We start from the raw sequence: 26398 nt of genomic DNA, 5'->3' as shown, positions 1-26398 counted from the left end.
TACAACTTGTGAATTCCAGAGAGTTGAAGGCAGATTCTAGCTGAATGTTCTTTAAAAAAAAATGGAATTCCTAATTAAAAGAATTCAGCAGAACGTTGGCAAGCTTTCCTTTGCTGATATATTTGCTGGATATATTCAAGCAGAGACGACGCAACTTTCTATCCAGGAACATTGGATTCCTGTCCTGAACAGGGGATTGGATTTGATAACCTAAACATCTGCCCCTAGCATTACAGTTCTGTAAATCTGAAACAGACACAGCTTTATAGTCGGCCATGAATAGACTTGATTGTACTAGCTGGCTCTACTATGCTTCACCACGTGGTTCTTTCAATGCTGGCTTATTTCATATTTATTGTATTATTTGCCTCTGGCTGGTAATCCAAGAAACAAATCTTAAGGGACACATGCTTTGCTTTTAGTTTAAGGCTTTCACTTGTTACCAACCAAAGAAATAAGCAAGCCATCCACTGAGAAATAGATTTAGGTTAGAGCATGATCTGGTGCATTTATTGTCAACCAAGCATAAATTGTGATTGTTTGAATGTACCCAATTCAAGTGTTGACACTTAAAGTCCTGCAGGGCAAAGGCCCAGGTTATCTTGGCAAACTTCTTCTCCAGGTAGACTCTGCCCAACCTAGTCATTCAGCCTGGGATGGGATATTGTGGGTACCCTGCCTTCTGAGTTTAGAGGCGAAGAAAGCCAGAAGCACAGCTTTGCAGTGACCACCCAACCCTCTGGGGCTAAATCATATGAACACTACATTTGGCATATTCAGGTTAGCAATGAAACGATTCAGACAGCCTTTTGGAGTTTGAAAACCTATGCACAGGGCGCCAGTGAGTTTTATGTTAATTTTATGTTCAGTTTTCACTCTGTAAAATTTGATGGATTTTACTGATGCTTTAATATTGGATTCAGTAAGGAAAGAGTATATATAAGTATCGCAAATAAGTAAACCTTGCAGGCAAATTATAGAAATGGTTCCTGATATGAAAAAGGAAATGCATTGGGGGTCTCTTTCTTCATCTTTGAAATTGGTTGGGAAAAAACCCTGCAGGATTGGACTTTGTTCAGTGATATCCAGTAGAGCAGTGTTTCTCAACCTTGTCCATTTGAAGATGTATGGACTTCAACTCTCAGGATTCCCCAGCCATTCATGGTGGTTGGGGAATTCTGGGAGTTGAAGTCCACACATCTTCAAGTGAACAAGGTTGAGAAACACTGCAGTAGTAGGAAAAAAAAACTCACAAATAGGTTTTTCTTCTAAAGATTTGCTAAATCATTGCACCCCCTTTTCTTTTCTTTGTTTCCAGAGAGGGTATGATTATGAAAAGATCTGGAGGACACAGGATTCCAGGCTTGAATTGTTGTGGGCAAGGAAGGCTATGCTACCGATGGTCAAAAAGGTACTTTTGTAGAAATTCTGAATTTCTTTCTAGATGCTCTTTTCCAACATTAAGCTGAATATATTAGCAGCAAAGGGGAAAAAAAGCTGCAGGTGGTACAAGTAATTTTTGCTCTCTTAACAGCTGTCTGGTACGTTTTAAGCAGAAGAAACATTTTGAAAAAACCTGAATGATATTACTCTCATCTAAACCAGAGATGCAAAACAAGTGACAGATGGAGTTGTATATATTAAATTGGACCCCTTTTGCACTCAGTTTCATGAATTACCTGGCAATAACTCATAGCTCACCTTTATTTAAGCACCAGGAGCCCATTTTTAATACTTTTCTGCTTTGTTCCTTTTCCTTTCAGAAAGACCAATAGGGATCAAATTTTTTAACCTTAAAAACAGCAAGGACACAATGTGGGGGCAGGGAATAATGAATCCAGATATTTTTTTCAGAACATACTGTCCAGATAGGTAGGACAAACACAAATTTTAATGTAATTAAACAAATAAATACAGTTCAGATTAGTTAGCCTTTATTACAAGGCTAACAGTTGGTGTACCCCAATGCTTTGTGCAAAAGTCAGTATAGAGATTCACAGATGGATGACGTGTTCAGGCATAGCATGAGAATCAAATGCATTAAAACTACTGTGTTTAGTTGATAACTGGGATTCATCAATCAATTCAAAACATTTTAATTTTAAAGACAATGCCCTCAGTTAATGTCCTTATTATTACAGAGAGCCAGTCTGGTGTGATGGTTAAGGCACCAGGCTGAAAGAGGGAGATCATGAGTTCTAGTCTCATTCAGGCACAAAGCCAAGTGGGTGACCTTGGGCCAGTCACTCTCTCTCAGCCCTAGAAGGAAGAAGACAATAGCAAACCACGTTCAAAAATCTTGCCAAGAAAACTTCAGGCATTTGCCATGAGTCGATATTCTCTTGAAGGCGTGCCATACACACACACACACACACACACACACTATTACTATTATTCCTATTTGATGAACAATCAATGCATACTTTTCTTCTTAAAATGAAAGATTCATTGATTAGGAATTAAAACACCCTCCTACAAAGGAACAGAGTAAATTGCACTTCAGGTTAGCAGCTAACTAAGCAAATTATTAATTAAATTTAAAGTGACAGTGTATACTTATAAAATATGCCACAGCCTTACTTCAGGCTTGTTTTCAGGTAGGAATGGCATTCTGCTTATTAACTATGGCTTCTCTAGTTCATTTTCTGTCATTATTTTAAATGCAAATAAAATATTTTTTAAAAAAAACCTGATGGTTTCTCTCATTGGAAACAGTCTCTTTGTAGAAATAGCCTCAGTGGGTCCGGCTTCAAAGGAGTGCTTCAAGGCAGCCACCAGCACTTTTTAATTTTTATGAAATGACTGTGGAGCCTAGGGAAGGCCCAAAGGCATCTCTGGAAATACAGAAAAGACTAAGCTGCAGCCTTGCACTTTGGCTTGCTGGCAGGTCCATGGAAATCTGGAAAGACTGTTATTGTGACCATTGTCTGGCTAATCTGTTCCTTGGCCTATATAGACACTTTCCTAGTTGGGCTGGGGTTTAAGTCTCATCTAATATGATATGATGGATGATTGAGGGAACTATTATGTCTAATCTAGCAAAGAGAAGGAGTAAGGAGATATGATCTATATGGAGGGAAGTGTGTAGTGGGGTGCCCCAGGGCTCTGTTCTGGGCCCAGTACTCTTCAATATCTTCATCAATGACTTGGATGAAGGGATAGATGGGGAACTCATCAAATTTGCAGACGACACCAAGCTGGCAGGAATAGCCAACACTCCAGAAGACAGGCTTCAGATACAGAAGGATCTGGACAGACTTGAACACTGGGCACTAACTAACAAAATGAAATTCAATGGTGAAAAAAGCAAGGTTCTACATTTAGGCAAGAAAAACCAAATGCACAAGTACAGCATAGGTGGCACCATGCTCAATAGTAGTAACTGTGAGAGGGACCTCGGAGTCCTAGTAGACAATCACTTAAATATGAGCCAGCAGTGTGCTGCAGCTGCCAAAAAGGCCAACACAGTGCTAGGCTGCATTAACAGAGGGATAGAATCAAGATCACGTGAAGTATTAATACCACTCTTCAATGCCTTGGTAAGGCCACACTTGGAATACTGCATCCAGTTTTGGTCACCACGATGTAAAAAGATGTTGAGACTCTAGAAAGAGTACAGAGAAGAGCAACAAAGATGATTAGGGGACTGGAGGCTAAACATATAAGGAACGGTTGCTAGAATTGGATATGTCTAGTTTAACGAAGAGAAGGACAAGGGGGGACATGATAGCAGTATTCCAATATCTCAGGGGCTGCCATAAAGAAGAGGGAATTAAGCTATTTCTCCAAAGCACCTGAAGGCAGGACAAGAAGCAACGGGTGGAAACTAATCAAGGAGAGAAGCAACCTAGAACTAAGGAGAAACTTCCTGACAGTTAGAACAATTAATCAGTGGAACAGCTTGCCTCCAGAAGCAGTAAATGCTCCAACACTGGAAGTTTTTAAGAAGAGACTGGACAGCCATTTGTCCGAAATGGTGTAGGGTTTCCTGCCCGAGCAGGGGGTTGGACTAGATGACCTCCAAGGTCCCTTCCAACTTTACTACTACTATTATTATTATTATTATTATTATTATTATTTATTATTATTATTTATGATAGGTGGCGCAGCAGTTAGAGTGCAGTACTGCAGGCCACTTTAGCTGACTGTGTCCAGCAGGTCAGCGGTTCAAATCTCACCAGCTCAAGGTTGACTCAGCCTTCCATCCTTCCGAGGTAGGTAAAATGAGGACCCAGATTGTTGGGGGCAATGTAATATATATATATATATATATATATATATATATATATATATATATATATATATATATATATACATACACACACACACACACACACACACACACACATTGCTTACTGGTGTACACTGCTTAGAGAGTGCTTGCACTTAAAGCGGTATATAAGTCTCATAAATAAATAAATAAATTCCAGTACTTAAGGGTCTGTCACAGAGAAGAGGGTGGACCTGTTCTTCAAAGCACCTGAGGGCAGGACAAGAAGCAATGGGTGGAAACTAATCAAGGAGAGATCCAACTTGGAACCAAGGAGAAATTTCTGGCAGTGAGAACAATTAATCAGTAAACCAGCTTACCTCCAGCAGTTGTCAGTGCTCTATCACTTGAGGCTTTCAAGAGGAGACTGGACATTCATTTGTCTAGAGTGGTACAGGGTCTCCTGCTTGAGCAGGGGGTTGGACTAGAAGAGCTCCAAGTTCCCTTCCAACCCTATTATTATTATTTTATGTAATAGTAATGTGTGCCTTGCCTTCCCCTGCCCCAATTGCATAGTGGGCATTAGAAGCTACGACGGATCTTCCCCAAAGATACTTACAACCCAGCTTTGAGGTTCCAACAGCAGTACACACACATACACACGTTGTCACATGACTACATTTTGGGCACTACGGAACCAGCTGATTGATTGTGGCATTCTGTAATCACATGACCACAATTCATGATGTTTTTTTTTATGATTTCTGACCTTTTCACTAATTTCCAGCAAAAAAAACCATGCCCATAGGAACAAATGGATTTGCTTTGCAATCATTGTGTATGCTTTATAACCACTGCAATAAAGATCATAAAATCAGATTTGTCACATAGGTGCCCCAATTTATAACCATCATGGCTAATGGCAGAAATTCTAGGGTCCATTATGGTGACACGTTGAGAACTATCTGTACTCCTAATAGTAGCAATAATGATATTAACATTATTATTAGCATTCTCCCAGATTTAAGTAACCTTACAGTTTCTAAGATGCTGTCAGAGTTCTGTGTTTGTTTTGCTTTTTTCTTCAAGTTCTATAAATTCAGTACCAATTTATTCTTGGTCCTCTTTCGCTTCCTGATTCTCTTCCCAAGGAAACCTACTGGGAAATAAATCCCATCAGACAGAGTTGGCATTCTCTGAATGGGTGAGGATATGACCACAGCAATGCCTAAACTGTCTGGGCATTTCTCTCTCTCTCTTTTTTAGTAGCACTCTACTTTAAGCCTTTTTCTTTTCGTGCTTTCTTCCTTTCTTTCTTTGAAACACGTTTTGCCTTATAGACTCAAGGAAGATGCAGTACAACCTTGGCTACCAATTTGCTGCCCAATGTTCCCGGACAATTGTTGTCCTTGGAGAGCACTGGAGTGTCCTGAAACATTTACAAAATCTCAATTCAATTAGCAGCGTGAAGACAATGTAGGTTTTGTCCTGGAGTACATGGCACCATCCAATCACTGTCGCCAATAAGCAGGCTGGACGTCCGCAGTTGCTCATTTGCATTTTATGGAACATCAAGTCACAGCCTCCCAAAGCAGAGAGACAAAAGCTGATCTTCCCAAGACAGAAAATAACAGAATCTGCTGCATGCACAGTCAGCAGGTCGAACTGTTCTTCCACCACCACCCCATTCAAATTAAATAGCTTTTAAGATGCTAGGCTGCATTAACAGAGGGATAGAATCAAGATCACGTGAAGTATTAATACCAGTTTACAGTGCCTTGATAAGGCCACACTTGGAATACTGCATCCAGTTTTGGTCACCACGATGTAAAAAAGATGTTGAGACTCTAGAAAGAGTACAGAGAAGAGCAGCAGGATGATTAGGGGACTGGAGGCTAAAACATATAAAGAACGGTTGTTGGAATTGGGTATGTCTAGTTTAATGAAAAGAAGGACGAGGGGTGACATGATAGCAGTGTTCCAGTATCTCAGGGGCTGCCACAAAGAAGAGGAGTGAAGTTATTTTCCAAAGCGTCTGAAGGCAGGACAAGGAACAACGGATGGAAACTAATCAAAGAGAGAAGCAACCTAGAACTAAGGAGAAACTTCCTGACAGTTAGAACAATTAACCAATGGGACAACCTGCCTCCAGAAGTGGTGAATGCTCCAACCCTGGAAGTTTTTAAGAAGAGACTGGATGGCCATTTGTCTGAAATGGTATAGGGTTTCCTGCCTGAGCAGGGGGTTGGACCAGATGACCTCCAAGGTCCCTTCCAACTTTATTATTATTATTATTATTATTATTATTATTATTATTATTATTATTATTATTATTATTATTAAAATGAATACTATCTCGAGGCTCACAAAAGCTGCATTTATGGTTGATTGGAAACCCTCTCACAGATTTTTTTTTTTGTCTCTATGTGTGAAACAAAAAACCATGAATATAACGTTTTATAGTTTTAGACTGACTAGATTAAAGAAAGAAATAAGTTATGTTGTAGCCCTAGAATAAGAAACCACTTTGTCCCAAAGGTGCTCTTTCAAGAGGCAACTGGACTTCCTTTGTTTTTCCTTGAAGTCATTTTGCTTCCCATCCAAGAAGCTTCTTCACTTCTGACAAAGAATGTCCAGTTGTCTCTTGAAAAATCACCGTTGGGACAACCATGACCTGGCTGATTGAGAAACTGCATAGACAAGAAACTACTTTGTATGTGTTTTTTTTTCTTTACTATTTTTTTCTTTCCTTGCACTTTTAATTCTCTCCTTGATTTCTTTCTTCCTTTCTTTTTTATCTGTATATTCGTATTAGTTTTTACTCTTTTTTTAAAAAAAAACCTTTTAATAAAATTATACTAAAGTGAAGCTCACAAAAGTAACAGAATTTCAGGCGGCCACCTGCTGCACTGTGCAAAACCTTGTGTAATTACACCAAATTCTCCTACAATCGTATACAGGTACCACCTAGCTTATATTGAGTTCAACTCTGGGCAATTCCATGGACATGTTATCTAACTTTCTTGGCTGTGATACAGAAATGATTTGGAACAGGCTATTCGGCAGACAGAAAAGGAGACAGCAATAAGTGGGTAAATGTTAATGGTTGGCAGATGGATGCTTCTCCCTAAGTAGCAAACAGACTTAGTTTTGACACTTTGCTATTAATGATGGCATGGCTACAGCACTTCTAAATTGCATGAAGAATTGGCACATGAGGTGATTTGGAACAAGTCATCATTCTGTAGCAACAAAGTGGAGAAATATACCAGTTCTGGTCCCATTGTGAAGAGGAACACTTTGAATGCTCCCACGACACATTGTGAATTCATAAGAATTAAAAGCTTCACGTAGGGAAAGCATGTGGACAGAGTATGCTTATGCTTCCCCCCCCCCCATGTGTCATTTCCTGTACCAAGAAATACAACTGTCAAGCAATGCACCATCACAGATGAAGAGGCAAAACATAAAAATAACAAGGTGTTACTAGTCCTTCTGAAGTAGTCTGGAGAAAACCTTCCACCCCAGTCATGATTTGAGATCAGTGAAGAGTTCTCCCTTCTCCTGTGGAAAACATGCATCCATTCTGAGAACTGGTTTTGTGAAGCATTCACTTTGGTATTCTGACTATGTATGTGCATACCCTGATGATAAAAATAGTTTGAATAGGAGACTTTCTCCTCCCCATTCCTCCCACAGCACTTAGGAAGTCTACACTGAACATAGCAAAATCTGTTCAGTCTTCTCCTATCCCAGTGGTTTTGTGTGTGTGTGTGTGTGTGTGTGTACATGCATGTGCACACACTTTTTCTCTCTCAGCTGCACAGCCAGTTGCTTAGCAATACATCTTTTCAAAGCTAAAGTTGCAGTCTCCTTTTTATAAACTTTAATGTAATTAAGTTAGTGTGTTTTATAAACAACTTTTACAGTAATAGCTGAGTTTTAAGGTGTTGAGTCTATAATGATGGGTGGAAGCGGTTCAAAACAATGTGCTCCAAAAATTGGAGACCAGGAATCACTTGCCAAACAAACATTGAATACTATTTTTGTTGAATCAAGTCCTAGACTTAAGGTGGCTTATGTTAGCAGAGCACATTGGTGAATGTGTCTTTTCTGAGTCACTACCAGCATTGAGGCTCAGAAGACCCAGTGAGTCACTGAAGAGCTTAGCAACTAATTATTGCCTAGGAAAATTTCAACCTGAGTTGCATGGATATGAAAAGTGCCAGAATGGAATATTCCACTCTACTTGGCCCTGGGGGATGTCATTTCTGAATTATAAAATCGGAGACATGGAGAAAATCACAAATGCAGAGCAGAAAGGAACAAGTATAAAAACTTTAGTCCAATTAAAAACTCCACTCCAGAGGGTAAAAAAAAGCACCCACATTAAATTGGGATAATGACAACATCTATAGAGCCACAGAAATATAACATTGAAACACTTAATTCTCACAGTTGTCTAATATGTATATATATCAACCCTTAGAGTGTGGCAATGGTATTATTATTTATTCTTAATATTATTTATTCCTTCCCCCTTTTATTGGTATTATGGTTTATGTTCAGACTGGATTTAGCACTTTTGTCCACCTATCAAGTCCTTTCTAAGGACCTGAGATAGACAGATATGTATTATGGTTTGTCACACAATCAGCCAGATGTTCAGACTAAATTTGGCATTTTTGTCTAGCTATCAATTATTTTCTCCATTGACTTGCAAGTTCACTGAATGCTTCTATCAGAGACAAATTCCTTGTATGTCTAATCACACTTGGCCAATAAAGTATTCAATTCAGTTCAACTTTCTAACTGCCCTATTGTTTAAGGGGGAAAAGGTGCTGCTAAATCAGGGGTGTTCAACCTTGGCAACTTTAAGACTTGTGGACTTCAACCCCAGAATTCCCCAGCCAGTAGGTTGAAGTTGAAGTCCACAAGTCTTAAGTTGCCAAGGATGGACATCCATGTGCTAAGCCTTTCAGGTTTGGAATATCAGTTCTGGTTTGCTTTAGACAATGTAACAAAAGGCAGCCATGTTTACAAAACTACATCTTTGTAACTGGAAATTGGATTACCCTTAGTTGAGTAAGACATTTGGTCCAGGGCTAGAAGCTCTCTCTTTTGGAATATTGCTACCTCTTAGCACAGTGGCCTCCAAATAGTTTTTCTGAAGAATTCATTCATAAAATTATCATCTTAGTCAGCCTTCCACATCATGCTACCAGCTCTGATTGTTATGTTGGAATTTCAAAACTTTAGCAACTTAGGAATTCCTAGCCAGCTGTTTTTCTTTGCGTCTGACCCATATGATTTCTTGCACACACCTAGTTCTTGTAGCAAAGTTATTAACAGAGGATGCAATGAAGGGTTTTGTGGTAGATGCTAATTAGCACGTAGAAGCAATGACCAGCCCAAGGTGACTCAGCTGACTCCCACACATAAAGGGGAACTATAGATCCTGGTGCTGAATTAACTCATTTTCTAAGTTTCTGCTATACAAGAGCCAGTTTGGTGTAATGATTAAGGTATCAGGTAGAAATTGGGAGATATTGAGTTCTAGTCCCACATTAGACCCAAAGGCAGCTGGCTGACCTTGGGCTAGTCAAGCACTAGAAAAAAGGCAACAGCAAACGACTTCCAAAATCTTGCCAAATAAACTGCAGGGATTTGCCCAGGCAATCGCCAGGAGTCAACAGTAACTTGAAAGCAAATAAACAAAAAAAAAAAGACTATACAAGGAACCATAAATTAAGGAAGTAGCTAAACAGTACATTAAGCCACAATCAAATAACAAAATGAATGAACCCAAATTACTGATTTGTATGTGAATGCAAATAACCAAATTTAGTAGGTTCTGTGAATGCATCTTTTAAATATTTAATTAACATATATTTGAGAGTATATCCAGGCAGTGAGAAGTTTGGGGGGGAGTTATGACTTTAATGTGGCGTTATACTGCACATACAGTGTAGGCAACAATATCTTTGCTTACTGTGTAGTTCCTAGATTTTTTGTTAAATAGAAATCAGTATATCAGATATATCAGAAGAATAACAGAGAGATAGAAACACGATCATGTGAAGTGTTAATACCACTTTACAATGCTTTGGTAAGGCCACACTTGGAATACTGCATCCAGTTTTGGTCACCACGATGTAAAAAAGATGTTGAGACTCTAGAAAGAGTACAGAGAAGAGCAACAAAGATGATGAGGGGACTGGAGGTTAAAGCATATAAGGAACGGCTGCTGGAATTGGGTATGTCTAGTTTAATGAAGAGAAGGACGAGGGGGGACATGATAGTAGTGTTCCAATATCTCAGGGGCTGCCCCAAAGAAGAGGGAGTCAAGCTATTTTCCAAGGCGCCTGAAGGCAGGACAAGAAGCAACAGTGGAAACTAAGCAAGGAGAGAAGCAACCTAGAACTAAAGAGAAACTTCCTGACAGTTAGAACAATTAACCAATGGAACAACCTGCCTCCAGAAGCGGTGAATGCTCCAAATGGACAGCCATTTGTCCGAAATGGTATAGGGTTTCCTGTCTGAGCAGGGAGTTGGACTAGATGATCTCCAAGGTCCCTTCCAACTTTATTATTATTATTATTATTATTATTATTATTATTATTAATAACCTAAAAGTAAGTCGAACTCTGTGAGAATCGAGTATATAAATATAAATAAAGTCTTAAGGGTCAGGTTAAGACAAAGCTGGTTTAGATGATTCATTGGTTACTTAACAACTGTAAATTGGGAGGGTATTAACTATACAGTACTTACTGCTGTTAATACACCTCAGTGAACTGAGTCTGGAAATTGCCTACCTGCCTTGTCTTCAGAACAGGAATAAGTGTAATTGTAACTATGCTTTACTTAACATAAAGCAATCCACAGAAAATAAGATACAGAAAAAAGTGTGCAGCAGGCAAATTGTGTTGCTTTAGGAACAGACTGGGGGAAAAAAGTATTGTTGGGATTATAGCAAACATGGTTTAAATGCGTTAAATGTTAATATGATTAAGTTATCAATATAATCTACTGGCTTTTTTGTACTTGTATTCCTTCCCCAGGTGGTTAGTGGTAAAAGACTCTTTCTTATTGTACATGAAACCAGACAGTGGAGCTATTTCTTTTGTCCTCCTGGTTGATAAAGAATTCAGCATAAAGATTGGCAATGAAGGACACAGAAACTAAATATGGGTTACGAATTGATAATCTTTCCAGGTAAGAAGTTCCTATAGTACCACATGGCTATCTCCCTCTGCAATTCTGATTCAGTGTGTTCCAAATTGCAAGTTTTCTACTGCTTGCTTATGGCAAATGGTGATTGTGTACAAGTGATAGATAGATAGATAGATAAGATGATGGAAAGCTGATGGATGGATGGATGTTTTTGATTCTTCTCCAGGTCACTGATTTTGAAGTGCAACAGCTACAGACATGCTCTTTGGTGGGGCCAAGGAATAGAAGAATTCATTCAGAAAAATGGCAAGAACTTCCTCAGACATCACAGATTTGGTTCCTATGCAGCCATCCAGGAGAACACATTAGCCAAGTGGTAAGAGAAGATGTTCCACTGTTTAATAGCTGCTGATAGCACATGGCTGTAGGTATCTGCAGCAGTGCGCCTCAGCTTTAGCCACTGTTAAGATGTATGGACTTCAACTCCCAGAATTCTCCCAGTCAACATTCTGGCTGGGGATTTCTGAATGCTGAAGTCCACATTAAAGTTGTCAGGGTTGAGAGAAAGACTAGTCTGTAGCAAGACAACATGTGTCATGTAGGGCATCGCACCAATGATGCAATTACGCATTTGTATCATGGTATCTGTTCCAAATACATAAGTCACATTGTTTGCAAGTTAATGTTATGATTCACATGTTTGGATGGACGGACAGACAGACGCACAGTCGTATGCACGCGGATGGCTATGTTGGTGATGAATCACCTATGGCAATTCTTCTCATAATGTAAGAAACAGGTTTTTGGGGAGGGGGGAGCAGGGGCAGAAAGCAACCCTGAGATCTGTGTTCATATCTACGCCAGCAGCATTTCTGTGCTTGTTTAGCAACAGTTATCCAAGGGACAACTGTTCTCCTCAGGATGTTAATAAATGTGGATGAGTCATACTTAAATCTCCATATGATGATTCAGAGTTTCAATGTAATTTTGTTTGTTCAAACAAAAGAAAAGAGAGTCTTCTCTGCCTTTGCCCCCACTGTACGTAACCACTTGCCCCATGAGGTGAGGTTGGCCTCTGCATTCTGGCCTTCCTGAAGAGTTGACCTGGCTCCGCCAACTGGTATTAGAGGATTAAAGAGCAGCCATGCAATCCTGGGGGAGCCTGGTGACTTGAGGGTGCTCCCTCCTCCTTTTAACTTGTTTTTAACTTTGTTTTTAAGTCTGTTTTCGACCCTGTGTTAACGATATTTTTTATGGCTTTATAGCAGTGTTTCTCAACCTTGACAATTTTAAGGCATGTGGACTTCAACTCCCAGAATTCCACAGCCAGCATTGCTGGCTGTGGAATTCTGGGAGTTGAAGTCCACATGCCTTAAAATTATCAAGGTTGAGAAACACTGCTTTATAGCTTTCATTTATAAACCGCCCAGAGTCACTTAGACAATGAGATGGGTGGTATCTAAATTTAATAACTAAAATAAAAATAGCTGTGAAGATTGTGTTCTGATTGATATTGGAATATTGGTTACTAATTGACTTCTTTATCACACCCCCGCCCCCGTTGAAAACATAAAAACTGCATCCGGTCCCCATTTAGCACAGCAGCATTTTGTGTGGTCAACTGGGTGCAGCCACAAAACTCAAAAGTAGGTTCAAGGTCAATGGCGCTCTTCTATTTGTTGGTCTCCAGCAGGTGAAGCTTAAATATATTTTATCTCTTCTACTGTCGCTCTTCAGCAATTGCTGCTTAAATAGCCTGCCGGGATTCATTGATGGCATATAGCCACCCAGCCCTGTTTTCCTTGAATTGTACAAATCCCTTTTTAAAACACCAAAACTGCTGGTCGTTGTCATGTTTAATGACAGCAATTTCCCCTGTATTACTATCTATGGAGAAAGCAATCCTTCCTCTGCCTTTGAGTTTCTTTAGTATTTAGTTTCAGTGGATGACCCCAAGGTTTAAGTCTGTGAAAGGAGAGAGAGAAAAAACTTTCCACATTTTCTACACCATGCATGGTTTCACATACCTCCATTATGTTTGTTTTCTACATACACATCTTTATAGCTCCGGGGGTAGGGGGGAAAGTTCTACAGTTATTGTTACAATCTTTTCTGCAAAAAGTCCTACAATTATTGCTTCAATCTTTCCTGGTGATGAAGATGTTCTCGTCCACTAATCATTTTCACTTCTTTCATTTTTCTGTGTTTCCTCCTTTTCTGTGCTTCTCCCAATATTCAAAACAAAACAAAAGTACTTTATATTGTTATCTTTTGCTTCCGGAGCCCTGCCCCTATTTGTGTAATCTTGTCATTCCTTCTAGGTATGTAAATGCCAAGGGGTACTTTGAAGATGTAGCAAATGCCATGGAAGCTGCCAAGGAAAGATTTTCATCACAGATTGGTGGTTAGTATTTAACTGACATGATCAGATTCCACCCTTCCTGCTCAGCCTCCTTCTAGCCTCTCAAGGTATATTTAATTATAATGTGGCACTGTTAGGGTCCTTTCACATGGAAACTTAACAGCAGGACCAGATGGTTTGGCAACATCTTGGAGGAAGAGGCAGAGAATAAGAGAAACAGGACACTTGGCTGAGGAAACAAAACGAGCCAACTAAAACTTTTAATCTAACAGAAATTACTTTAATGCAGTGTTTCCCAAACTTGACAATTTTAAGGCATGAGGACTTCAGCTCCCAGAATTCCACAGCCAGCAACGCTGGCTGTGGAATTCTGGGAGTTGAAGTCCACATGCCTTAAAATTGTCAAGTTTGGGAAACACTGCATTAATGTACTGACTCCTTTTCAGCTTGTCTCTTTTGCATGGGGAAAAAAATAAAAATGGAAAGTCTCCTATTGGTGTTTCTTGAACGTTTAGCAAGTACAGATAGTCCTTGCCTTACAACAGTTCATTTAGTGACCATTCAAAGTTACAATGGCACTGAAAAAAAGTGACTTATGACCATTTTTCAGAGTTCCAACCTTTGTAGCATCCCCATGAACACGCGATCAAAATCCAGAGGCTTGGCAACTGGTTCATACCTACGACCATTGCTGTGTCCCAAGGTTATATGATCACCTTTTGCAACCTTCTGACAAGCAAAATCAATGGGGAAGCCAGATTTGGTAACAACAGAGTTACTAAATTATCAACTGCAGTGATTCACTGAACAACTGAGCAAGAAAGGTTGTAAAATGGGGCAGAACTCACTTAACAAATGTCTCACTTAACAACAGAAATTTTGGGCTCAATTGTGGTCATAGGTTGAGGACTACCTGTAAATTAAGGGACCTGAGACACCAAAAAAGTGTTCAAATAATTGGAGGGGATTACAGGATTAGGAAAAGAGGGGTGAAGCAGTAGGGAATAGAGTCATCTGGCCCCACATTATCTTGTTCAACAATGAATAGCCACAGTGCTTATAAACTGGATTCTGAGTTCAGCTGACTGTTTGGATCCGAGCCAAGTCCCATGTAAACATGAAGTTTTACAAGTCATACTTGTTGGTTTTCTTCACATATAAACAATGTGCACTCTAATCTTTCAATAAAAAGTGAAAGGTAATGCTGAGCTCCTGGTGACATCATGGATATGTCTCAATCAACAACAGTACAGAAATGATTTGCTATTGCCATTTTCTGGGAAATTTTTGTAGCTTTCAAGGCTAATCTTTAAGTCCTGGAGTTTTTCGGTGGTTTCCTATCGCAGAACTGATTAAACCTAATCCTGCTCAGCTTCTACCTTCAGACAAAGAAAAGATAAGCTGGACTATATTACTGAATAAATGGAAACTGCAAAACTTGTCATTGTATTGGCAGGTATCAAATTTGCCAAAGAGAACTGGAAAGTATTAGTGTATTTCAAAACATAAGATCATAACTTTTGCTCTTCATTGAAAAACCTTTGATGACTTATTTTCCCCATCTGTATGGATGTTCTGAGCATCAAGGAAAGTTGTGGCCTATTTGTTGGGAGGTGGGAAATGCTGAGTATAAAAAGATGACCCCCAAAGAGCTATGGCATTTTGAAACAAGAGAGAGGGGAGGGGGAAACTAGTGGCACTAGTCCAAAAATGTATATAATATAATTCAGATATTTTCCTCCCCAATATCTCATTCCCAATATTGGCTCTAGAATGGAAAAAGGACCTTAGAGTGATTAAAGCAAGAACTGGGTTTAGGCCAGTGGTGGGATTCAAATATGTGAACAGCCAGTTCTCTATGTGGATGCCGCTTCCGGAAGTCCATTCTGGGCCTGGGCAACAAAAAATTAGCTACCGTTTTTTCCCATCATGCAGGCCCCCTGTCATTTGATGTGCTGCTTGTATTGTGACTTTGTAAGCAACCTTAAGGGAGGATGATTATTTTTCCTTTTGGCTTTGAGAAAAAAAGAAAAAAGGAGAATAAAACAATTTCTATCTCCAAATTTAATTTGTTTGTATTTTTCCTTCCAACTGTTTTTGAAAAAAAATAATTTTAGAATGAGAAATAAAATATGTAAGACAAAGAGCCTCTAAAACCTAGGCAACAGAAATATTTTTCCACCCGGAATTGTTATATTCCCTATTGGGAGGATCAGCAACACTTGAAAATGACTGTCAGTTTTAAGGAGGCATTGCTGTTTTATATTGTAATAGAAAGAGATCAGGGTCTGGTTTGCTGGCAGACTCTCCCACTTAATTGCATGGATTGGGGCATCTGCTCGTGTTCATTTCAGAAAGTGTAGTAAAGTGGACAACAGTTCCATCGAGAAAAGCTCACTAGTGTATTTTTCAACCAAACCTATTTGCTTTTCTACCTTTTTTACAGGCTGAGCCCCGAAATATTTATGAAGCGGCCTGTGGTGGAAGGAAATCGCTGGAGATTAGACTGCATTTTGAGACGAAAAGCTGTAAGTGTGCAGTATTTTTCAAGCCTTACAAAGCTGCGAAAGAGAATAGAGGTATCTCTCAATTTTCAGACAGGGACTCAAGATATGGCTGCATTCATGATGTACTAGCTGTGTTCACTCAACACTCTTAGCTAAGTCAGGTGAAGATGCAGCAGATAGCCTTTGACATTACGCAAATATTGTGTCTTGGGTAGATGCTACTGCAGATAACTGAATATGGTTAATCCAGTTTTTTGAGCTGCCCAACATGCTGGACCATGAACTTACATTACGGCCTATGTTAATGCAGTATTCTAGGTTGTTTGGATGATGACTCACACTAGTATGCTAAGCTTGCTGGAAAAGCCAGAATCAGTCTGGTGATCAATTAAAATAATTATGGCTTACATGGTAAGTTCCAGATTTGTTTCCTTCTGTTCTTTTCTGCCAGTATCCAGATGGTATATCAGATGCCATAGAGGTTTCCCCCATGTTTTCTTAGGAGTATGTTGTCTGCTTATTGTGGTGCATTTGTGTATTAATGGAGAAAATGTGGGTTTGCTTTTTCAGTGTATGTGTGTATATATACAGATAGACAGTCATACACATACATGGAGGGGAATATTGTATGTTTTAGCTTATCTTTGTTTGCACATTATGAACCCAGCATTTGCCTAAATAATAATCCCTTCTCCTTCCTTCCTTCCTTCCTTCCTTCCTTCCTTCCTTCCTTCCTTCCTTCCTTCCTTCCTTCCTTCCTTCCTTCCTCCCTCCCTCCCTCCCTCCCTCCCTCCCTTCCCTCCTTCCTTCCTTCCTTCCTTCCTTCCTTCCTTCCTTCCTTCCTTCCTTCCTGAGCTGTGCTAAGCTTCTATAAAACTGAAGTATTTATCTTTATATGCATTTATACTACAGCCTCAGTGCTCATTGCTTAAACTTCATTACATTTCCTGGACTGATTTCGGAAGTAGAGGAGTTTGCTTCAGTGGGCTAATCTTTTTTAGGTCCATCTCCAGTGACGGGATTTAAATATGTGAACAACCGGTTCTCTGTGTGGATGCCCATTCTGGGCCTGGGCAACAAAAAAATAGCTATGGTTCTGCTGAAGTGGTGCGAACTGACTGAATCCCACCTCTGTCCATCTCCCTTTCACATGACCTCCTGTCTCATTTTCAATGAACTTCCTTAACCTCTGTGCCAAACCCCTGAATATTGTTAGGGATAGAAAATTCCTCCTTCCTAAACCTCTCCTTGATTGTAGGTGATTCCAGCAACACTGTTCAATTTGCGAGCATTTTCCCATGTTCCCTTTGAAGGCCTCTGCACTCAAGAAACTCTGGAGAGAGAGTTTAGGTCTAATGCTAGCTGCATCCTGTGTGATCATCTCTTTTGGCCTGTTCCAAGGGACATCAGTGGCATGAGCAGAAATAGTATAAATTGACTTTCCAGAGAGATGATCTCACAGTGTGATATGATAGAATATATTTGTCTGTGTTCAAAATGGATACTCATTAAATTGCTAATGGTAGGCATTGATCTTCTCCAAAAATATAGGTCTAATTAGCAGAGGGCTTAACATGTGCCTTGTTATTGAGCTTGAGGTGACATTACTTTAATGGAAGCTTCCTGTCATCTTCATAAAATACTTTTGCCAATGTGGTCAAGGTATTTTTTTGAGTTCTTGTGAGTCAGAAAGAACGATTCCCTTTGTGTCAAGGGGATGATCCCATCCTAGACTATCACCTTAGGATGGCACTCAAATCATTGATACACTTCTGGCAAACATAAAATAATTTTATTGTGGCAAAGAAAGGAAAGGTCATGTCACAATTGAAGTCCCTTGGGCTGCTCTGCTTCTAGATCTTAGATTTTAAACTGGGTGATATTTTTAGTTTTAATTTTGAATTTAGCAATTATTTTTTAACCATGCGCAGGTTGCTAAGTTTCATGGTTATTTTAGATTAGGATAATGTTTACCAGCATCAAAGGAACATAGAGCAGGAACAGAGCTGTCTAGTATTTTGGAATATTTAGTGAGCTCATCTGGAATTTTGACACCTCATCCTGGGCACACTCAGTAAATGCCTGCTGCAGGATGGATTGCTGGTCTGTTCACAAGGCATGCATTTATCAAAAGAGAAACTTGTTCTCCCAGATACCTCCTTTAGTTCTGAATGAAGATCCCTTATTTTTGCCTTTTCAAACTATCCAGAAATATCTCTTTCTTTTCCCATGTCTTTTCTTCAAGGAGGGCAAGAATCCTGCAGATAAAGGGTGCTAGTCACATATAGCATTTGTTATTGGGCATAGAATCTAGAATACTGGAATATCCATAATGAAAAAGGAGGAAAGGAAAGGAAAGGAAAGGGAGAAAGAAAGGAAGGAAGGAAGGAAAGAAAGAAAGAGAAAGAAAAAAAGAAAGAAAGAAAGAAAGAAAGAAAGAAAGAAAGAAAGAAAGAAAGAAAGAAAGAAAAGAAAGAAAGAAAAAAGAGAAAGAGAAAAAGAAAGATTCTCTTCTTCAAGATGTTGTTGAAGTTCTATGCTATGTGACTAACATCTGAAGTTATATAAATTGAAGGTTTCAGATTCTGGAACTTATTCATTTGCTAATGTCAGCTTTTTTCTTTACATTAGTCATCAATAGCACTTAAAAATATCTCAGTCAAAACATCTTCAAATTATAAAAGTTATTAGCCAGAAAACCATATATGGAGAATAACATCTGGACTCTGCAGCTTACTTATCTCACTCAAGTATTCTCACTACAAAATGAGAAATGAAGAATCCCTCTGGTAAGGAATTCCACATCAGAGGGTCACCACCAAAAAGATACTTCTCTAGGAAGCAGCTTCTCCCAGTTCAAAAGATAGGAAGCCTGAAGTAGGCCTTCATGGATAGTTGAAGGAGATACAGAAGTCAAGCTGTAGCTCATAAAATCCAAATAGCTAATAAGTAAAATGTGTATTTTGTTGCATTTAATGATTGTAGTCCATTTTGGGCCATTAGTAGCATCATTCTTCTTCTTAACATCCCTTCTTCTAACCCCTGACCCACAAAAGATTGCCCAGCTTGCTATTGTAGCATAACCCCAACAAATAAGCACTGGTCTAAAGCAATCATGAATCTTTTAGTTGGTTCTGCATGCATCAAATATGACTGGTATTTTTTTTCTTCTAACAGCAACAGGGAGTAAGAATCTTTGTGATGCTCTACAAAGAGGTAGAGCTTGCTCTGGGTATCAACAGTGAATATACCAAGAGGACTCTAATGCGCCTTCATCCTAATATTAAGGTATTTGTATCCATTGTAACAATTACACTGTTTATTTATCTTCAGGAATAGCTTCTCCACGTTGAGGTGGTGAGTTCCATAGAGTAACTGTTGCTCTATTCACAAAACAACTTCAAGATTGGCATAGGAAGAAGCAGTACTTTAGTGCTATACTCAAAAACATGTTCTATTACGTTTACAAGGACATGTCCGAAAGATATACACTAAGTAGTTTCCATTCTGTCATTTTGCCCTTGCCAGTAAATCAGTCCTGTTCGTTCTTCTAGAGCAAATCACAAACTTTGGTTCAGTTTTATTATAGTCATAGACCAGATCAGAATAAATTCCAAGAATAAAATGTACTGAAATATACATAACACATGCTATTCCCAAATAAACAACGCTATATAGAACTGTGAAAATGTAATGTTGCCAGTTGTAATAAAGTAGAACTAAATAATCAGCTCATCTGAGCAAAAAGATATCTAAAACCTTCTTGTTGATACTTATTGAATACTAGAGCTAGCAAAAGAGTACAAGTAGCCTCAAAGGTGCTTTTTAAAGGGCAACTGGATTTTTTGGGTGGGGGGGTTCCTTGAAAACATTTCACTTTTCATCCAAGAAGGGAAACTCATCTTCAGGGGAAAAACAAGAAAGTCCAGTTGCCTTTTGAAAAAGCACCTTTGGGACAACCATGAACTGGATGACTGAGAATCTCCATAGGCATGACAAGTAGAGGTGATCCTTGATTTATAACCACAGTTGGAACTGGTATTTCCATTGCTAACCAAGGCCATTGTTAAATGACCCGCACCCGATTTTACAACTTTGTTTTGTCATGGTTATTAAGTGAATTGCTGCAGTTGTTAACTGAATCATGCAATCATTAAGTGAATATTTCCTTGTTGGAAGCCAGCTGGGGAAGTAGCAGATTAGGATCAGATGTTTCTGGTTTCTGCAATTATCATAAATATGTGCTGGTTGAACACATGGCTGTGGGGATGCTGCAACTGTCGTTAGTGCAAGGACTAGTCATAAGTCACTTTTTTCAGTGCTGCTGTAACTTCAGACAGTTGCTAAATGAATGGTTATAAGTCAAGGGCTGTCTGTCTTTGGCTGCATTCAATGAGACGGTATCAAGATGATCAGACAGGTCAAAGATAAAATGAATCTGAATGACCAAGGCATTTATCTAGAAACAGAGATAACAACTCCAGACATAAATCAGGGACAATAAAATACAAAATGACTTAAAGTTGCTCCTTTTCCATGTGAGCATAGAACCTTGCTTCATTGTTGAGTGTCAAGAAGGTGTTAAACCTAGCCAAAGAGAAAAAGTCCTCCTAAATTTAGGAATGATTACATAATTGGGGCAGCATGCTGGTTGAATGCGATGGAGAAAAACCTACTCAAAAAGGGAATCTTGCATATTTATTTACCTATATGGAATTTCTGATCATCTAAGGTTTCTACCTTAGATTAAAATCTTCATCTATAACTCCCTTGATTTTAAGGTCAGTGTTTCCTTTCCAGGTAATGAGGCACCCTGATCATGTGTCATCTACTGTTTATTTATGGGCCCACCATGAAAAGCTGGTGATCATTGACCAATCCGTAGCTTTTGTTGGTGGCATAGACTTGGCGTATGGCAGATGGGATGACAATGAGCACCGACTGACGGATGTGGGCAGTGTGAAACGTATGACAGCAGCCAAATCTGAGTCTTCAGTGAATCTTTCTGTAAGTATGATTTCTACAGTCTGAGAAGAGCACACATTGGGAAGAGCACACATTGGTGAGGTGGGGCTACACAAATCAGGGAAGCTACTTCTGAGATTGGTACTACCTTCAGCTTGTTCAGGAAACATCAATATCAAATCTGTTCCTAGAAACCAGGAGATTGTGAGTTCTAGTCCTGCCTCATGCATGAAAGCTGGCTAGGCAACTTTGGACCAATCACCAGGAGACTGTGAGTTCTAGTCCTGCCTTAACCATGAAAGCCAGCTTGGTGACTTTGGGCTAGTCAATCTTCATCAACCCAACCTACATCACAGGGTTGTATTGTGGAGAAAATAGAAGGAGAAAAATGTGTTGGATATAATAGCTGGCTTGAGTTGTTTGTAAAAATAATGAAGGTGGTATAGAAATAAATATTTGATTGAATTAAAGATCAAGACTTAAAAAGTAAAATGAAGGAATATAAAGTGAGTTTATTTGATCACAGTTAAAATAAGATTTTTTTGTTTGGCAATGTTCTGGAAACCCTTTAAGAACTTTTTGCTCACACTAGGATTAACGTATTATGAGTTTGCTTATAGCTAAAGGATGGAATATGGAATGAAGACATGTTTATTTAACCTTATAGGGGGCAAAGAGTTGCTAAATTTGTTTTTATTTGTTTAGAACTTATTTTTCTTTATTCCTTTTTATTTTTCCCAGCACTTTCTATTCTTTCCTCCCATTACGTTTTCTTTCTCTATGTTGAGCTTTTATTACTTTTTAATATTTAATTAAAATTCTTAATAAACATTATGTTTTTAAAAAAGCAAATATATGTATCAATGTACACATTTCCAAGATAACTTTGTCTAGATAAAATCATATTCACAAATACCTCATATATCTGCAGGGTTGTCTTTCATAAGCTTTGTGTCAGATTCCAGAGAACTTTGATTTAGGAAACAACAAGGAATGTATAACTCTAACATTTTTTTTATTTATGATCCTTTGCTACCCTGATTTAAACTGATAAGATGCCACAAAGAAAAGGCAAAGGAACACAGGGTGATTTCTATCAGATTTTGATTCTGTTTTTTTTCCCAGAGTTGATTTTGTATTTCGCTCACCTTGTTAAAGCGTGTGCTTTTTTTTAAAGAGATTCTAAAGTTAATTTACTAATACCCCCATCCAAAATTAAATTGTACAGGTGTCTTGCACTTTACTGATCTCCAAATCCTCTGAACTCAGTGTTGCCTCTCTGTGAAATAAATGCATATTGTATAGGTCAGTTTCCTTTCCTTTTAAATTGTGTCTTTCAGAAAACCAACAAGAAATTGAGAAAGTAATTCTCCTACCTTGTTTCAGATTGACATTTAGACAGCTGCTCGGGTCAGTGGAGGTGCCTGGCAATTGGTTTAAGATTTCTAGCGGGCCCAGCTCATGGGAAGTCATTTTATAAAGGGCTGTATCTATCAAATAAGATTTCCTGCATCCAGTTTCTGGTGCCTTTTAACCTGCACTGCTAACACTGTTTCCCCTGCTAACAAGCCAATTTAATGTGGATTGCAGACACCCTGTGATGCTCTAGAAACTGAATATCTATCTACCTTCAGTTTCTATCTGAATATCTTTTGCAGAATCAGTTGGGACATCCAGGTCTTGTTTATTTTTATTTAATTTGAATTCTTTATTGCCCAAGTGTGTTTGGACATACAAAGAATTTGTCTCTGGTGCATAAGCTCTCACTGTATGTACAAGCAACAAATGATAAATCATGATCATAATCCTAAAATACAATCATCATAAATCATAAGATACTCAGTGATAGTCGTAGGATACTCAATAAAAGCAGTCAACATAAATCATAAGATACAGACAACAAAGTCATAAGATGCTAAAGGAATAGGTAATAGGAAAGATGAGATACAGCCCTGCTACGTGGTTTGACATCCTAGCATCAACCCTATCAACCCTAGCATCAAAGTCCTTAGTCTAGACAACTTTTTTCAGATCACATTAGCTGGTATATTTCTTAAGAGTATCAAGGGTTTAGTCAATGTTAGATTGAGAAGGCTAGGAGTTGCAATCTTGCCAGAATTGGAGAATGCCAGTTTCTTCTTTTCTTTCAGTGGTGGACACACATGCATGAAACCATCTGTCCATACACCAGCATCGCTTGATGACCTAATGGGGTTGTGAACTAGCTGGAGGTGTTTCAAGATTCCAGGAAACTTTTATAGATATTTTTTTTTCTTTCTTTCTAATTTCTTTTTTTTCTTTTCTTTTTTCTTCTTCTTCTTCTTGTTTCTTTTCTTTTTCTCTTTCTGCTTTTTAAATATTGGTGTTAAAGTATTTTATGATTTGTTTAATTATTGTAACCAAATTTGTATATGGTTTATTTGTGTTTAAAAAATTTTCTTTTAAATTTTAATTAAGCCTGTATTCAGCTCTGGGAAGGTTGGGGGAGGGTTGGGGTGGGTTGGGAGGGTTTGGGGAAGGGAATTTTTTTTGTAAAATTTTAAAAAAATTTCAATAATAAAAAAAAAAGATTCCAGGAAACATTCTATAGGGGCTACAACTGTTAGGCATATTCAGACACACTGACTTTTAGCTCAAAATCCAAAACTGTGAAGAGAACTGTGATTTAAATTATTGCATAAGTATTTCTAATATTTGTTTTTGATAACATGCAGTGGGAAACACATGAAACCAAAACTAGTTTTGCAATATCCATGCCAAAGAATTGGCTTGGATATTTATTTCCGTTTCTCTTGCAGTTCATTCTATGCGTTCCCTTTAAACCTGTCCATCTTTTCAGAAATGTCATGCGATATAGTACTTGTGGGTCTGTGTCACTTCTGAATGAAAATAGGAGGGATCTTCTTCATAGCTCATTCATTTTCCCTGGAGAGCAGCTTTGATTCATTTGGTCCAAAAGCATCTGTGGGCAAGAAGAGCAAGTAATGATAAATATGGGATTTTTTAAAAAAAAATGACATGATTTGCACATTTATATTAGACGTCATAATATCATTACATAAATGCTCTATTCGCATTATGACATCAAGATATGAGGACATTAAAATATGTTGTGATGGCTTTTACGGATGTTGGCAGATTTGATAAACCCTCATTTATAGGTATATGCGTATAAGGGCTGTTACATATTCTGAATACACAGAGATACATGTTGATTAAAATTGATTACATACCACCAAATCAGGTGTCAATTTTTAGCAGCCACCTTCTCCAAGACAGATACATAAACACATATTTAAATTGAACCTTATGTGTCCTTTTTCTGCCCCAAGTCTTTAGCTGAAACTGTTCAACCTCAGATGGAGCCTCCAGTAATTACACCTCTTCAAGGATGCAGTGATGATGCCCCAGAAGTTTCAAGAATGAAAGGAGTAGGGAGACCCAAGAAATTTGCCAGATTCAGCATCTACAGACAGCTCCATCGACATACTATGCATCATGCAGACAGCGTGAGCAGCGTAGACAGTGATTCTTGTGAGTGATTTGTTTACTTATTCATTGTATTTCTGTGCCATATTTCAGGGTCAAAATCCTTTCAAGAACTTTGAGGATGATATAAAAATGAATTAATGATTTTATTCAAATAAAATCAATTAATTAAATTTCTCCATAAAACAGGGAAAAGTTGAGCAACATAAAGGTAGGTGGCACTCAGGCTATTATATATGCTGTACATCCAACTTAAGGGAGCAAAATAATATCTCTTCTTATCTTCACAAGGACCATATGATGAAGCTGGGATGATTGAATGGCTTCAGATCAATGAGATTTACAATCTAGTGGAAATTTGGAACTGGGTCTCCTCATTCCTAAGACCAACTATTGCTACACTAATCTCCAGGATATATAAAGAAGGGTTGTGCCAGGCTTCTGAAATATTTTTTAAAAAGATGCTTCAGAGAGTGCAGGAACATGAACATAACTCCTGTTCATACTTCTTTGTTAGAGTGATCACTTCACTTAACTGTTACTGGTGATACGAAATCTCATTTTAATGTATGCTGACTAGTGTACATTTAAAGTAACAATAAAGATATTGTTCTATTCTATCTTTGTAAGATGGAAGAAACAGAAAGAAAATAGGAAAAGGTTCTTTGCTCTGGGACATTAACACATGTTGGAGGCAGGGAAGGGAAGGGAAGGGAAGGGAAGGGAAGGGAAGGGAAGGGAAGAAGAGAAGAGAAGAGAAGAGACCTTTAATCTATTGAATAATATTCCACTTGCTCTGCTTTGAGGTTGCACTCTTCTTCATGACTGGTATTAATTTAAAGAAGATTAAATATTTGCATAATAATTGAGATTACTGTTAATACCAAGTTCCAAAAATCTGTTTTGTACTTGTGTTGAATCTGTTTTGTTTGAAACAGGTAAAGGCTCAGTTCGCAGTTTGAAGACAGGGGTTGGAGAGCTTCTTGGTGAAACTAGATTCTGGCATGGAAAAGATTATTGCAACTTTGTGTTTAAAGATTGGGTCCAACTGGATAAACCCTTTGCTGGTAAGCATCACTGCAAGTTAGAATCATATCTGGACAGTCAGTGAGGGCCCATGAATTTGTGACAATATTTCGCTAGCGGAGGGCAAAAGTCTAGGTGATTGGGTATCTTATTTCCCACAATAGCCAACCAGGTGTTGGTAGCATACCCAAGAATAGCTGGTGGTTCTTTTGGCTCTTGACATTTGTTGTTGTTGCTTCCCTTTTAGATTTTATTGATCGCTACACCATGCCAAGGATGCCATGGCATGACATTGCCTCTGTAGTCCATGGCAAAGCTGCACGGAATGTAGCTCGGCACTTCATTCAACGTTGGAACTTCACAAAGGTGGGTGTCATATAGTTTTTCAATTATTCAATTGAACAATTATTCAGGTATTTGGAATCTTCTGAATCCCTAATCCAGGGGTAGGCAACCTTGGCTCTTTTATGACTCGTGGACTTCAACTCCCAGAATTCCTGAGCCAGCACAGCTGGCTCAGGAATTCTGGGAGCTGAAGTCCACGAGTCATAAAAGAGCCAAGGTTGCCTACCCCTGCCCTAGTCTGTAAGAAGTAAAATGATGTCACGGTCATAACTGCATGTAAAATCTTAACATGACAACATTTTTTCCATTTTTTCTTTT

At 38.6% G+C, this 26398-nt stretch overlaps 1 protein-coding gene across 1 annotated transcript in view; it reads left to right on the top strand.

The window, feature by feature from the left end:
* PLD1 (phospholipase D1) overlaps positions 1–26398 on the top strand; it is a 164573-nt gene that overhangs the window by 97660 nt on the left and 40515 nt on the right. Inside the window, 12 exon segments of the mRNA XM_039338090.1 lie at positions 1319–1411; positions 11275–11380; positions 11382–11428; positions 11613–11762; positions 13708–13766; positions 13769–13790; positions 16195–16276; positions 19433–19543; positions 21056–21262; positions 24553–24754; positions 25648–25776; positions 25983–26101. Coding sequence (XP_039194024.1) covers positions 1319–1411; positions 11275–11380; positions 11382–11428; positions 11613–11762; positions 13708–13766; positions 13769–13790; positions 16195–16276; positions 19433–19543; positions 21056–21262; positions 24553–24754; positions 25648–25776; positions 25983–26101 — 1327 coding nt within the window.

Source organism: Crotalus tigris, unplaced genomic scaffold, assembly GCF_016545835.1.
Source record: "Crotalus tigris isolate CLP2741 ecotype Arizona unplaced genomic scaffold, ASM1654583v1 scf7180000017549.6302385, whole genome shotgun sequence".
In the NCBI taxonomy this organism is placed as follows: Eukaryota; Metazoa; Chordata; class Lepidosauria; order Squamata; family Viperidae; genus Crotalus; species Crotalus tigris.
Note: the sequence above shows the minus strand (reverse complement) of the source record. Positions and strands in the feature narration are given on the sequence as shown.